Source organism: Myotis davidii, unplaced genomic scaffold, assembly GCF_000327345.1.
Source record: "Myotis davidii unplaced genomic scaffold, ASM32734v1 scaffold1597, whole genome shotgun sequence".
NCBI lineage: Eukaryota > Metazoa > Chordata > Mammalia > Chiroptera > Vespertilionidae > Myotis > Myotis davidii.
The window spans coordinates 255183-270102 of NW_006289394.1; the positions used below are offsets into that span (position 1 = coordinate 255183).

General features: G+C 36.1%; 1 protein-coding gene across 4 annotated transcripts in view; it reads left to right on the forward strand.

Annotated features, from left to right (window-relative positions):
- RIC1 (RIC1 homolog, RAB6A GEF complex partner 1) overlaps window positions 1-14920 on the forward strand; it is a 76943-nt gene that overhangs the window by 21385 nt on the left and 40638 nt on the right. For 2 of the 4 annotated variants that reach the window (XM_006761609.2, XM_015562517.1), the window contains exons 4-7: window positions 5236-5378; window positions 5644-5780; window positions 7808-7899; window positions 13683-13771. In XM_006761609.2, coding sequence (XP_006761672.1) covers window positions 5236-5378; window positions 5644-5780; window positions 7808-7899; window positions 13683-13771 — 461 coding nt within the window. Of the gene's footprint in view, window positions 1-5235; window positions 5379-5643; window positions 5781-7807; window positions 7900-9617; window positions 9738-13682; window positions 13772-14920 lie in introns of those variants that run through there. The other 2 variants (XM_015562516.1, XM_015562518.1) reach the window with 2 other exon arrangements.

The following is a 14920-nucleotide window of genomic DNA, read 5'->3' on the forward strand; positions in this document are numbered from 1 at the left end:
TGTAATAGCTGCAAGCACTTCTGAGAGAAAGCAGCCCTCGAGTTTCACCCACTGCCAGACAGTCCAGTTTCTCCCCGTATGTGTCGGGGTCCCAGAGACTCACCCAGAACTGGAGTTCAGAGCAGTCGGGAGCTGTGACTCCCTCCCGATTCAAGAAGACAGCCGCGTCCTCAGGTGCCCGCCCCTTTCCGCGCGCGCGTGCTCGAGCCTCCGTACCTCTGCACTTTACTTCTGCAGCTCCTCTGGCTCTCAGTGTGCTTTTCTTTCCTTCTAATTGTAGAATTTCTACTCTGCCAGCCTTCCTATAGTTCTGGATGATGTCCGTTTTGTCTTTTCGTTGTATTTTTGAAGTTGTTGTGGGAGGCAGCAATTTCCCGGTGTTTGCCTATGCTGCCATCTTAGTTTTTTCTTAATTTTATTTTCTTATTTGCTTCACATTTGACATGTTATTTCTATGGAAGTTGATTAAGCAATATCTATTAAAGTTAGAAATGTTCATGGCCTTTGCCTCGCATTTCTACTTCTAGGAATTAATCTTGCACATATAATAATACATATTGGGAATGACATACAGGGTTTTTTATTGTACGCTAGAGGCCTGGTACACGACATTTGTGCACTGGAGTGGGGGAGGTCCCTCAGCCTGGCCTGCACCCTCTCGCAGTCCAGGACCCCTTGGGGGATCCTTAGCGCTGTCATGGAGGCTGGAGAGGCTCCTGCCGCCACCACCACCGCCCAGCTTTTAAGTGGCGTTCCTCCTGTGGGAGTGCACTGACCACCAGGGGACAGCTCCTGCATCGAGCTTCTGCCCCCTGGTGGTCAGTGCATGTCATAGCAACTGGTCGTTTCACTGGTCAATTTGCATATTAACCTTTTATTATATAGGATTTATTATATAGGATTGTTAACAGTAGTAAAAGGTTGAAAACTAGCTAAATATCTATCAGTAGGGATCTGTTTAAATACATTTTCTTATATTTGTACAGTGGGACTAAGATGCATCTGTAAAACCAGTGAGGGTATCCTTTACTGATGAAAACTTCCCAAATATGTTTTTTGGGAGAAAAAGCAAGGTGTGCTCTATACAAGAATGCTGTTGTTTTTTAAAAGGAGCACATGGTGGTAGACTTTGTATTGTTCTGGAGGAATACATAAAACTAGGCATCAGAACTGAGTGGTTGGAGGACAGTTTTGGGAAAAAGACTTTTTACTATGTACTATTAATAAATACTGAACCATATGGATGTAATATCTATACTAATAAAAGGGTATTATGCTAATTAGACCACATAAACCAGACGTCTTCAGGATGTCCTTCCGGACAAAGCTGCAGCAGTGGCAGCAGCAGCACCGGGGTGATGGGGGCAGTGCCTTTCCCTAATTGGCCCAGTTGCCTCCCGCAGAGGGAGGCCAGATTGCAGGCATAAACCATCAGTAGGACATCCCCTGAGGGCTCCCGGACTATGAGAGGGGGCAGGCCTGGCTGAAGGACTGCCCCCCTCCAGTACATGAATTTTTATTCACCCGACCTCTAGTGTAAATATATTGAACTATAAAAATGTAATACGTATGTTTTTAAAATTCTTCTGATTCACGGTTCTAATGAACAGCTTCTTTCACTGTTTTGTTAGAATATAGTACAGATACTGGTCCATATTAAGTGAAATTGTATACAGGTAGCTGGCAATTGTCTTGCCTTGTTTAATCTATCTTTTTATATATTCTTATAGAAAAAAATGCGTTTGGTTTTTGTTTGCTTAAATGTGATCAGGGTTATAAAATATTGAGTACACATTGTTCATCACCTTGGTCAAAAAGTTGCTCTTTACTTCAGATTTTATTTCAGCATATAGATTTCTTTTCAAGAATGTAATTTGTTGCAAAGGGATTTTGAATGTCTGTGAGTACCAAACGGGGTGTAACTGTACAGCATGGTGTTCTACCTCCACCTGGTGGTAACAATTGTGTGGTTCATGGAAATGGGATAGAAAAAAAGCCTTTAAAACAAAGAATTCCTGCCATCTTGTACAAATTATCCCTCCCACTACCAAAAATATATAAAGTTATGGGTAATGGTTACACTGTTGCTTATAGGCATAAGATGGCAAAAGTACTGCTATCTTTTTTTAATTAATTTATTTTTTATTTTCTGAGTGTTTTTAAATTTGTTTTCCCCAAACATTATTGCCATCTTTTAATTTTTTGTTGAAAAAAAAGTATAACATCCAAACTTTGTTATTAATTGAGGATAGAAAGCTAAAAGTACTAACCATTACCACACAATAAATGATAATAAATACCATAGTTTATTCCGTATCTTGTTCCATTCTAGGCACTTAAGAAAGCCGTATGTAGTATATAGTATTTAATATTAATTAGGTATTAAATATATTTGCATAATTGAGAATTGATAATTATGAATTATATTTTTTTAAAAAAACACCTCTGGAATATCAGGTAGTTGTTATAAAGCCCATGATGAAGTTAGTAATTAGAGAGGCTCACTGAGGATATAGAGTATATTTATGTGGTTTCAAACTATTAAAAAACCAGTATAAATGAAAAGACATGGGGTATTGGTTACTGGTACAGGGTCCTGATATCCCATGATGCCAAGCTTTAATCCTTTAGTAGTAAGATCTTTGTGAGGCAGTCAGTGATGGACAGGCACTTGATTGGCTTGGAACAAGGCCTGTTTAACTTCTTTGGAACTATTCAGTACTTTAACAACTGACTTCAGCCTTTGTTTAATGAGTTTGTTTAGTTTTAATGAAATGAGGCTATATATCTTTTCCTCATTTTTAAAATCATTTTAAAATCATTATCACAATTATTTTAAAGTCGTTATCTTTTAATTCCAACATCAGGATTTTGTGTGTGTCTATTTATGGTTGATTTTCTTTCTCTTGACTCTTGGTCACATTTCCCGGTTTACTCACATGTGAGATCATATTTTTTCACAGCACCGTGGGTGATGATGTAGAGATTCTTAATTACGTTAACTTTGTCAGAAGAGTTTTACCTAACAGGCAGTTAAAATGCTGCAGGATAATCTGGTCATATGCAGTAATTCTAGGAAGATAGGAGCAGGGGAGAGAGAGAAAATATAGTTTGAAAAAAACCTAGGCTGAGGCCTGCTGAATGAAAATCATTGGTAAAACAATGACTGTTCTGCTCATTCGCCTCTTTTCACATGTAGTAGCAGATCTAAAATGTAAGTTTTTGTATTCTGCTCAACACATGCTACATATAAACTTTATCACAAAAATATAAATTTGAAATGAAAGAACACGTATAATACTTTAAAAGGTGAAAGTTAAAACTGGGACTTTTACTTAAGAGTACAAATGCTCTGGTGTTCAAGAGATGGATCTGGGTGTGGGGACATGTTCTACTCTGTTTCAGTATTGTCTCAAATCCTTGGGGAATGAGTCACTGAACTCAACTTTCCAAAGAATTGAAGGTTTAATTTAAGAATTAAAACATTTTTTACCATTATGGATTTAAATGTTTATGAATTATACTCTTTTCTAATAGTGTATATTAGAGTATATATTATAGACACGCAACATTTTATCATTCTTGTTTCTACTTTGATACTCTTGAGTTTTCTTTCTTAAATTCATCTTATTTCCTAGGTTTTCTTGGTACTAATTTCTGCTGTTTCTTCTGCTATTCTCTTTTTCTTTCTCCCTGCCAGTACTTCTGCAGTTTCCTTTATGGATTCCCCTTTTTTCCCTCCTTTCACAAACATTTATTGCCAAATATAACTAGCACTGCCCTAGGGCCTGGGCATGTAAGAGTAAATCAAGTAGGCATTTATTTGCCACTCAGTAAGTAAATGTTAAATCTCTTTGCAGCCTGGCCAGCGTGACTTAGTGGTTTAGCGTCGACCTGTGAACCAGAAAGTCACGGTTCAATCCCTGGCCAGGGCATATGCCTGCTAGATCCCGAGTGTGGGGCATGCAGGAGGCAGCCAATCAATGATTCTCTCTCATCATTGATGTTTCTATCTCTCTCCCTCGTCCCCTCTCTGTGAAATCAATAAAAATATATTTTAGAAAAAATAAAAATAAAAAATAAATCTCTTTGCAAATATCAATATGTGCTGAGATTATACTGCATACAGTAGGTCCTCGGGTTATGTCAGAGATCCGTTCCTGCTGCGCGACGTAACTCGATTTTTGCCATAGTCGGAACCCACCTACATAAGCACCTGCATCACTCAGATGGAGCACATACACAGCAGTAATGAAGTGAAAACAGTAAAAAAAAAAAAAAAAAAGTAAAAGAAAGATAACAATTCCTGACCTTTACTTGTGGTAAGCAAATAATAAAAACCATAAAGTACATATGTACATACGTCGAAATGATGGAACTTCTTTTTTTATAAATAAATGGGAAATGGCGACGTAGTAACCGCGAAACGACGTACGTCGAGTCCAACGTAACCCGAGGATTGTCTGTTATTACTTTTTAATACTTAATCAACTGAGAGTTCTTCTAAAGGGAGAAACTTATTTTATTGACCTTGGAATCTCCAACAGAGAGCATAGCACCTGCTACAGAGCATCGGCTTAATAAATATTTGTTCAGTAGATGAACAAATTGAGACTCATGATAACCTTGGAAACACAGTGGTCTAAAACTGCTCTCCAGTACAGTAACCGCTAATGAAATGAATTCATTTCAGTTTAAATTAGTTAAAAGTAAGCAAAATTTAAAATTCAGTTCTGTCACACTAGCCATATTTCAAGAGTGCAGTTATCATGTGTAGCTAGTGGCTACTGTGCTTGACATGCAGGTACAGAACACTTTATCACTGGTGAAAGTTCTGTCGGATAGGATGAGTGGAGTGTTACTCTGTGCTCAATGGCTCCAGATCGTCATCTTTTCATTCATTGTTCTTTTTATATTTTCTCTGCCTCTTGTCAGCTACCACTCTTCCTTCCATCTTCTAATTTGTTGTTCCAGTATTTCTAGTTTTTAACTGAGTTCATCAAATTGTGACTATGGCTGTTTGTAGTCTTCCATTTCTTCCAGAATTTCTGATTCTAGATTAAATTACACATAAAGTTACTATATAACTAAATTGTAAATAAATGACAGTTTTGTAAGTGGTTTCATTATCTTCTCTGAATGAATATTCTCTAGGGCAATTATATCCATACTCATTGATTTCCCAGTTTACTCTCTTAAAAGGTAACTGATAACAAATTGCTTACTTTCCTACAGTTTGCAGTCTGTGCTGGAAGATCTCCTGGTTGCTACTTCTGATGGACAGCTTCATCTTATTCACTGGGAAGGAATGACAAATGGAAAGAAAGCTATTAATCTTTCCACAGTACCCTTTTCACTAGATCTACAGTCATCTAGAGGTAGTTATACTTTCTGCATGGGGTAGAACCAGATGATTAATATGTTACATAACCTAGTTAGACATTGCAGTGGATGAACATTGATTTTTCTACTTTGGAATTAATTATGCAAGGGAGTTGTTTGTGTGTGTCTCAGTAGGAAGGAGTGGTTGCATTGTTTAATGTTTTTAGGTCATTATTTTTGCCTTTTTAACTATCCTTACAGGGTTTTTAAGCAAAAATGTGAGGGAATTATTTATTATATTTCATGTACTTATTTTATCAGCAGGTTCATTCCTGGGCTTTGCAGATGTGCACATCAGAGACATGGAATACTGTGCCACACTTGATGGGTTTGCTGTGGTGTTCAACGATGGTAAAGTGGGATTTATTACACCAGTGTCCAGTAGGTTTACTGCAGAGGTATGACTGGCTTACTTTGAATGTTTATTTTATTTATTGTGCATTGAGTAATTTTAGTCTGTTACTAAATCCCTCCCCCATTTTTTAATTTATGATTTTATGGGTTATTGTTAATTAATTTTATTTATTTAGTATCTTTATTAAAAGTATTACAGAGATCCCCTCCACCCCATTCACCTGTGAATTAATTTTTAAAATAAAAAATATGTATATATACACACATATATATATAGTATAAGTAGACCAATAATTGTCTATTAGACACGCTAAAGAAAAATGAGATTTCCTGCCCTCCCTGCTCTCTTCATACCCAATTTTCATTCTTGTAGGCAACTATTTATAATTCATAATTGAAAAGGTTAAAAAATAAAGGCACTCCAATGATTCCCAATATATAAATTGGAGAAAAAACTGTTACCTCATCTTCTACTTCCTCTTCCTTCACTCCACCCCTTCTGCACAGGCCTCTTTGATGTTCTTTGAACATACCAGAAATGCAATCTCTGATAGGGCTTTTGTACTTTATATATCTCCTTCCATACTTGCCTTAAAACACATGTTCACAGACAAATCCATTTAATATTACATCCTTCCCCCATACTCCCTCTTCCCCATAATTGCTTTATTAGTTATTTCTGTAGCATTTGCCAACTTCCAATATACTGCATAATTATTTTAATTTGTCAGCCTCTTAACAAATGTAAGGCAGAATACAAGTAGGGATTTGGGTGTGCTTAAATACCTGCCGTTTCCTCAGCACCTAGAGCAGTGCCTGGTGAATAATAGGCATCTGAAAAATACTTGTTGCAGGAATGAATTTCAGTAAGCAGTCATCCAAAGAAATAATGCTCAATGCCCTTGTTACCATTTTTTGTAACCTAAAATAATGCCAGTTTTATTATTAAAATTTAAAATTTAATTTCTACAAAAGAAGCAAATATTCCATGGTTAGATAGTAGGTTATAAAGCTCATTTAGTAATTAAATAAAGTCTGTAGTAGTATATTTTCAAAAAAGTCATAATTATATTGAGTCTTCTAATGTTTACCATTGGGATCATCTAAAAGTAAAGTGTATATTGTAGTGTGCTATTTTTTTGTGCTTACTAAACTGTCATGATGAGCGTTGCCTTAGAATTTATAATCTAAGATGTCCTTGATTTCATAAGCACAATGGAGCTGAGCCTATTATATTTCTTATTCAGAATAAAATAGCATATAAATTTAATAATAGTGACATTCATTTATTTAATGCTAGCCATTGTATTAAGTGGTTTACATGTGTGTACACTCTCATTTAATCTTTAAAATACTCTAAGAGGTAAGGAATTTACTGATTAAAAAAACCAAAGCTTGGAAAGGTGAAATAATTATTTCAGCAAATGAGTGGTAGACCTAAGATATCAGGGTGCCGGATACCATGCTATTATCCCTTATTCCATAAAGCAAAGGAATAATAGAGAATAGTCAGCAATTGACAAATTATGAATTGCTGGTAAAGAATATACCAAATAATGTGGATGTGAGGTACAGCATAGGAAATACAGTCAACAGTATTATAATAGTTATGTATGGTGCCAGGTGGGTGCTGGAAATATCAGGAGGAACACTTTGTGAAGTGTATGATTGTCTAGCCATTATGCTGTGTGCTAAGAGCTATGTGCTAGTTGACTATAAGAATAATAATAGTGAACAAGTTAGCAGTTTGTGCTGTCAAGAGGTTTATATCCTAACAGGAGTCATCATCATTTAATTTGAATTTAGAGATCAAATATCCAGTTTTTAGTGTTCTGTAAATAGATCAGCATTGGACTGAGCTCATTTGGGGAATATTTATTGAAACAATTAATGAAATTGATGTTTTAAGGGAGAAAATTCAGATAGTAGTTCTGATGGAATATTTTTTTATCCAGTTGAAACCAAGTAAAGTAATACCTTATGAAACTACGTTTATTGAAGGAGAATTATATTGATTACAGTGTGTTTTGGAGAACACTTTTTAAACCTTAACTGCTTTCCTTTATTATAGCAGCTTCATGGAGTTTGGCCACAAGATGTTGTTGACGGAACTTGTGTAGCAGTAAATAACAAGTATCGACTAATGGCATTTGGTTGTGCGAGGTAATATATAGACTTCTGCAATTTAAGTGTTATTGCAAAAAATAATGTTTTTAAAAACATCAGCTGTTCCTAATATAGTTGTCAAGTTTGTCATCCCATTATAATTTATGAATCAGCCTTAATATAAAATATAACAGTATTTTATTTTTAATATATTTTCATTGATTTCAGAGATGAAGGGAGAGGGAGAGAGAGATAGAAATATCAGTGATGAGAGAGAATCACTGATCGGCTGCCTCCTGTGCACCCCCTACTGGGGATTGACCCTGCAACCTGGGCATGTGCCCTGACCAGGAATCAAACCAGGGCCCTTTAGTCCACAGGCCAATGCTCTATCCACTGAACCAAACCAGCTAGGGCAAATCTAACAGTATTTTAGGTTGGAACAAACCAATGTAAAGGGCAGATTTTGGAGATTATCTTAATTTGTAAAAGTGAGCTTTTCTTCAGTGGCCAGAAATGGAGTTACAAGTTTAAAAAATTTAATCAGTTAAAATGTAGGTTCTTTATTAACAGGATCAGGAAGATATTTTTTCCTTTTTTATATAATCTTTTCTTTTTAAGACATCAGTGTTGACATTGTCTTTGAATCAGTGGATATGCTTTAGTTAAGGAGCAAATTTAAAGCTCATATATAAAATCAGTTTCTTGTTTTAATACAAATAATGCATGTTTTAGAATTAAAATATAATATAGTTATTTAGCACATATCTGTGTGTCTGCCATGTACCAGGCACAGTTATTAGCACTTGGGATACATTAGAAAACAGCAATGATGTCTGACTGTCAGGCTATTTTAGCTCAATTAAAAAGATTATACATGATGGGTGATGTAGGCTTACAGTTATGAGTTCACAAAATACAGTTTATTCTTGTATTATTCTTTATTAACGTGTATTTTCCATATGAATAACTGGCAACCTATTTGTCCCACCCTGTATCAGATACTTACAGTAATCCCTTACAGTATGTATAGTGCTCATTAGTCTTTAATACTTTCTTAAATATAAAATTCCATTTGCCCTAAAAATGAGACTTAATGTTTCTGTAGAACATACATCTGGTATAATCTCCAGGTATAAGTGTCAAAGTATCTTTTTAATATAAATAATTCACATGTATAATTCATCACCACCTTCATTACACTCTCAGTAATCTCTTTGTAAAGTAAGGAAACTTCATCCTCTCACACTGCTTTTTATTAAAGAGGTAAATGTAGAAATAAAAGTAAACTTAGTACAAGAAAGAAGAAAAAGCGTATTTTTTTCATATTCACAAATTTGATTTGGTCATATTTTGTTTAGAATTTTAAAGTCTATGTTCATGAGTACATTTGCCTATAATTTTTCTTACTCTCCTAGTTTGTAACTCTCTTGCCTCATAAAACAAGTTGAGGAGGGTTTGTCCTTCTCATTCTCTTCTCTGTGGTCAGATTTGTTAATGAAGCCATCTGAACCTAGAATTATCTGTATGGGAATTTTTTGTGTTACTGGTTTAATTCAGTTTTAAGAATAGATTTAAGAAGATTCAGATTGTCTATCTCTTCCTAAGTAATTTTGGCAATTTATATTTTTCTGGAAATTGTTTTTTTTTTTCATATGCACTGTTAAATTTATTGGCATAAAGTTTGTAATATCCTTTTAAATTTTCATATTGTAAAATAAAAATATACTTTCAGGAAAGTGCATACTGCAAATATTCCATTTTACAAATATATTTAATACAAACACATATCTATTCAAAACTGGGCCAAGAAATAGAACATTGCCAGCCAATACAAGTTTTACCCCGGCTACATCCTAATCACAACTTTTGTCCCTTCCCCGACTCACTTAAAGGTAACCAATTTTCTGTCTTTTGTGATAATCATTTCTTTATCTCTGTGGTTTTATCACCCATGTATGTGTTCTTAAAGAACATAATTTAGTTTCACCTGATTTTGAACTTTATATGAATAGAATTATATTCTATGTTACGTGTCTTACTCTTTCAGTCAATATTGTAAAATTTACCCAAGTTCTTTGCCTGTAGCTGAAATAGTTTTTGATTTATTTATAAATAATGTTACAGTGTATGAATATACCATAATTTATCTGCTTTTGCTGTTAGTGGACATTTATATTATTTCTTGGTTTCCAAAAAAAAAAAAAGAGAGACATTCTCTTATAAAAACCCAATAACTTTATCACATATGAGAAAATTAATAAACCCCTACTAAGATCTGATACTCAATTCATGTTGAAATTATTTTTCTTTTTATCCTCACCCAAGGATATTTTTCCCAGTGATTTTATTTTTTAGAAAGAATGAAGGAGCAGAGAGAGAGAGAGAGAGAGAGAGAGAAACATTGATTTGAAAGAGACACAACAATTGTTTGCCTCCCACACTCGTCAGACTGGGGCTGAGGATCGAACCTGTAACTGAGGTAGATGCCCTTGACTGGGAATTGGACCTATAACCCTTTGGTCCACGGGCCAATGCTCTAACTACTTGGAAAACCGATCAGGGCCATGTTGAAATTAACCAAGATTTTTTTTTATAGCTTCTTTGTTCCAACCATAATCAAGCAAAATTCGTGAATTATATTTGATTATTATTTCTCTTTAGTCACCTTTTGCCTATAACAATCTTTACATCTTTTTTTCTTATTTGTATGACATAAACTTTTTTTAAGAGTCCATGTCAGTTGTTTATAGAATGTCTCACATTCTAAATTTCTATTCTTTCTTCATAATGCCATTTAATTAGTTTTTCTAACACCTGAAATGACTGGAACTTTGAAGCTGGTTCTCATTGAGCCAATATAGTTAATGACTAGGAAGCTCACATGTCATCATTTAGGGGGAACTCAGAGACATGAGCAGTGGCAGATATAGTTTCACATCACCTACATTCAGGGCTGGCACCCAAGGGTCTAGCAAGGCCGATGTGAGAATCCAGGAGAGGTGCTCTAGCTCTCCCCGGGGTAATGAAGGTAGAGTCTTGGCCTTCAGCTTTTCATTCGTCTCAGTTTTCATCAGTTAACTGCCACACACCCAAAAGGGAAACCATCCCCACATGCCACAATATTTTGAATTTAGTGTCTGTAGACTCTTATGGTGTACAAAGTGTTCATTGGTTGGGAGAGTACCAACCCATCTGTCATGATCATGGGCTGAGGTGTAAGTTTTGTGGTTATAGCTGTGTGACATTGCAGCCTAGTGTCTTTTAGCTCTGATCTGCCATCACTTACCAGGATTAATTGCCTTGAGCACTAGACTGTAGCTGTATTTTTCTAGGAATTGGTTTTCCTGTAGAATCCTGTAAGAAGACATCTTTCTTTTAGGATGCCAATTTTCAGGGGATCAGTCTTAAAACCTAACATTTACCTTTATATTTAAAGGTTTGTTTAGATTTGGCTAAACATTTTTGCCATTCATGATGTTGTGTACTTCCTATGGCATTGTGTAATAGTAATATCGAGTTGTCCTAGTATTAATACTGCTAACTTTGATCACTTATGGTCGTAGTAGCCATATCTCTGTTATAGAAAGACTAGAGGCCCAGCCTGCACCCTCTCCAATCTGGGACCCCTTGGGGGATGTCCGACTGCCGGTTTAGGCCTGATCCCCAAGACCACTGGCTCGTAATCGCTCACCTGCCTGGTGAATTTATAGATTGCTTTGGGTAGTATGGACAAACAGCCTGCTTGTGCAGTCATTTGGTTGTCCCTCACTAACCCCCTTGCCAACCTGTCATAGGCAGCCATCTTGTGAGGGTGTAAGAGTTAATTTGCATATTACCTCTTTATTGTATAGGATGTTTTTGCTTTATGATTAGCAAATAGTATCTTTTAATGAAAAAATGTATAGGCACTATAGAATACTTAAAGGGTTAATTTTCAGTTTTTTTAAGTAGTGACTTAATACCTACTTCTTAAATGAGAAATATTTGAACTCCTCACTGATGTGTTAGAGCTCAGCAACCCAGAGTTAGCACTTGACAGTGTGTCAAATGCAAAGCAAAACCTGCTAGCTACTTAGTGTTGTCTTTCAGCCAGGTGTTTGGGTAGGTGGTCTGGAAAGATACATTTAGGCATTTGGCTTCTGACTGAGATGGGATAACAGATCAAATTTCCTCTGCCACCTGAAATTAAAACAAGAGAATGGACAAACATATGAAACAGGCATTTTGAATTCAAGAAATAGAACATCAGGTAACTAAAGACAGCAATCCCTGAAAGATGAGAAACAAAATAAGAAAACTCTACAAGTGCCCCAGCATTAATTACTTTGAGAATTTCCAGGGCATAGCATGAGGTTGGAAGATAGAGCCTGGCAGATTCCCTGAGTTGAGTACCTGGAAATGAGAGTTTGGGGAGACCAAAGCACCTAAGACTCACAGGACAGACACCAAAGAGAAAGTGGCACAAGGAGAGAACTCCAGAGATCTGTAGAGGATCCCATTTGAGTATTAAACTGAGGCATCGAAGATACAAAGAAGACCCAAATCAAAAACAGATTAATGTTAACTTGAAGGATGTGGCAAGAGAAATTATTTTAAATAAATAGAGAGAGAAATAGAGCATTAATGAGCTGTGAGGTAGCTGCAGGTGGCCCGTTATTGCAGGTGTTTTATTTTGCCCCATTCCTAACCCTTGAGGGAAGTTGGACCTGGATGGAAGTGGATCCGAGCTGCTGTGGGAACCATCTGACTTCTCCTGCCACAGAGAAGCGTGCATAAGTGCCAGGATATTCTGGCAGCCCCAAACAATATTTGTGTTAAAAAAATTTTTTTAAACTTCATAAGCAGAAATGTTTTTTTAAATGATCATTAAGTTTAGTTTTGAAATGTACTTCAGAAGTAACATATATTTTGTTTTGCTTTCTGGTCCTTCATAAATTTGACCCTTGTAAAGATGTTTGTTTTTTAAATATATTTTTATTGATTTTAGAGAGAGGAGGGAAAGAAAAGAAAATGGAGAGAGAAGCATCAATTGGCTGTCTCCTACACGCCCCCTACTGGGGATCAAGCCCATAACCTAAGCATGTACCCTGACCAGAAATAGAACCAGCAACCTCTTGGTGCATGGGATGACACCCAACCAACTGAGCCACACCGGCCGGGCTGTAAAGATGTTTTAAATGAAATAATTACATATACCTTATGCCCAAAAGAGCGTGTATCATGTGTATAGATTTTAAAAATAATGAGATGTAACAATAATAAAATGAAAATTTATATAAATTACCATCTAACATGAGAAAGCACATTACCAAAGCTGATGAAGCCCTGCCTGCCCCCTTCTCCACAAACACAGTCACTGGTCTGCAGTTAGTGTACCTTAGGACTTTGCTGCATTTTTACCACAAGTATATTTAACTACTGTGTTTTGAATGCTTTTTACTATTAGAAACAATTATACTGTATACCTATGCTACCTATTTTAGTGTATGTAACTAAATTTTATTTCTTTTTAATACTATGTGGTATATTACTGTATGAATACACCACAGTTCATTTTCCTTTCTGTTATTGTTGAACATTCAGATTTCCATGTTTTGCACTTTACAGAATACGATGATGAACATTGTACATGACAAGGATGTTCTGGTATAGCTAGAGGTGAAGTTGCTAGATTACAGAATATGTATCTGATCAAACTTATGAGATGACTACAACTTATTTACAGTTTCGTTTTGTTCTAGTTTATATACTTACCAGCAGTACATAAGCGTTCCCATAATAATGCTTTTTATATTTGCGTTTATCTTTTTTCACTGAAGTTTGTTTGTTTTTTGCAGTGGTTCTGTACAGGTTTATACAGTAGATAACACCACTGGAGCTATGCTGCTGTCTCATAAACTAGAGTTAACAGCAAAACAGTATCCCGGTGAGTTTTCTTTGTTCTTCTGATTTTAACATTTTAATGTATAGATGTGTGTAGTGAATGCTAATTTCAGATGATGGAAAATTGTCTCCTGGAACCCCTTGTGAGTTTTCCACAGTGGGATACTTTGACACCAGGACGGGAACTGCAGTCTACGGTTCATTTAACTGTGAAAATACCTGCAGGTCCTTGAGAGTCAGCTTTTGTCTCATCTATTCTTTACCTGAAATGCCCCATATTTCTACATGGAGGGTACATTTTCATCTTCCAAGTTACAGCTCCAATGGAAAAAATTTTTTTAATGAACTGGTTAGAATACTATTCCCTCTAATGCTCCATTGCTCCTTCAGTTTTTTATCATTCATTTCGTATAGACTTTAAAGGTCAGCATGTAGTATTTTTTTGAAATTTATTCTTTCTTGATTAAAGTATTACATATGTCTCCTTTTTCACCCATTGACCTCTCCCCGGCCACTCTCACCCTCCAGCACATGCTCTCACCTCCTAGTGTGTGTCCATTGGTTGTGCTTATAGGTATGCATACAAATCCTTTGGTTGATCTCTTATCTCCCCCCCCACCATCTTCCGCTACACACACACACACACACACACACACACACACTCCCCTGCCTTCCCTCTGAGGATTGACAGTCTGTTCTGATGCTTCTCTGTTTCTGGATCTATTTTTGTTCATCAGTTTATGTTGTTAATTATATTCCACAAATGAGTGAGATCACATGATATTTATCTTTCTCCAACTGGCTTATTTCGCTTAGCATAATGCTCTCCATGTCCATCCATGCTATTTCAAGTGGTAAGAGTTCTTTCTTTTTTACAGCAATGTAGTATTCCATTGTGTAGCTGTACCACAGTTTTCGAATCCACTCATCTGCTGATGGGCACTTAGGCTATTTCCAAATCTTAGCTATTGTAAATTTCGCTACTGTGAACTATGGGTGCATATATCCTTTCTGATTGGTGTTTCTGATTTCTTTGAATATATTCCTAGAAGTGGGATTACTGGGTCAAATGGGAGTTGCATTTTTAATTTTTTGAAGAAACTCCATATTATTGTCCACAGTGACTGCATCAGTATGCATTCCAACCAGCCGTGCACGAGGGTTCCTTTTTCTCCGCATCCTCACCCGCACC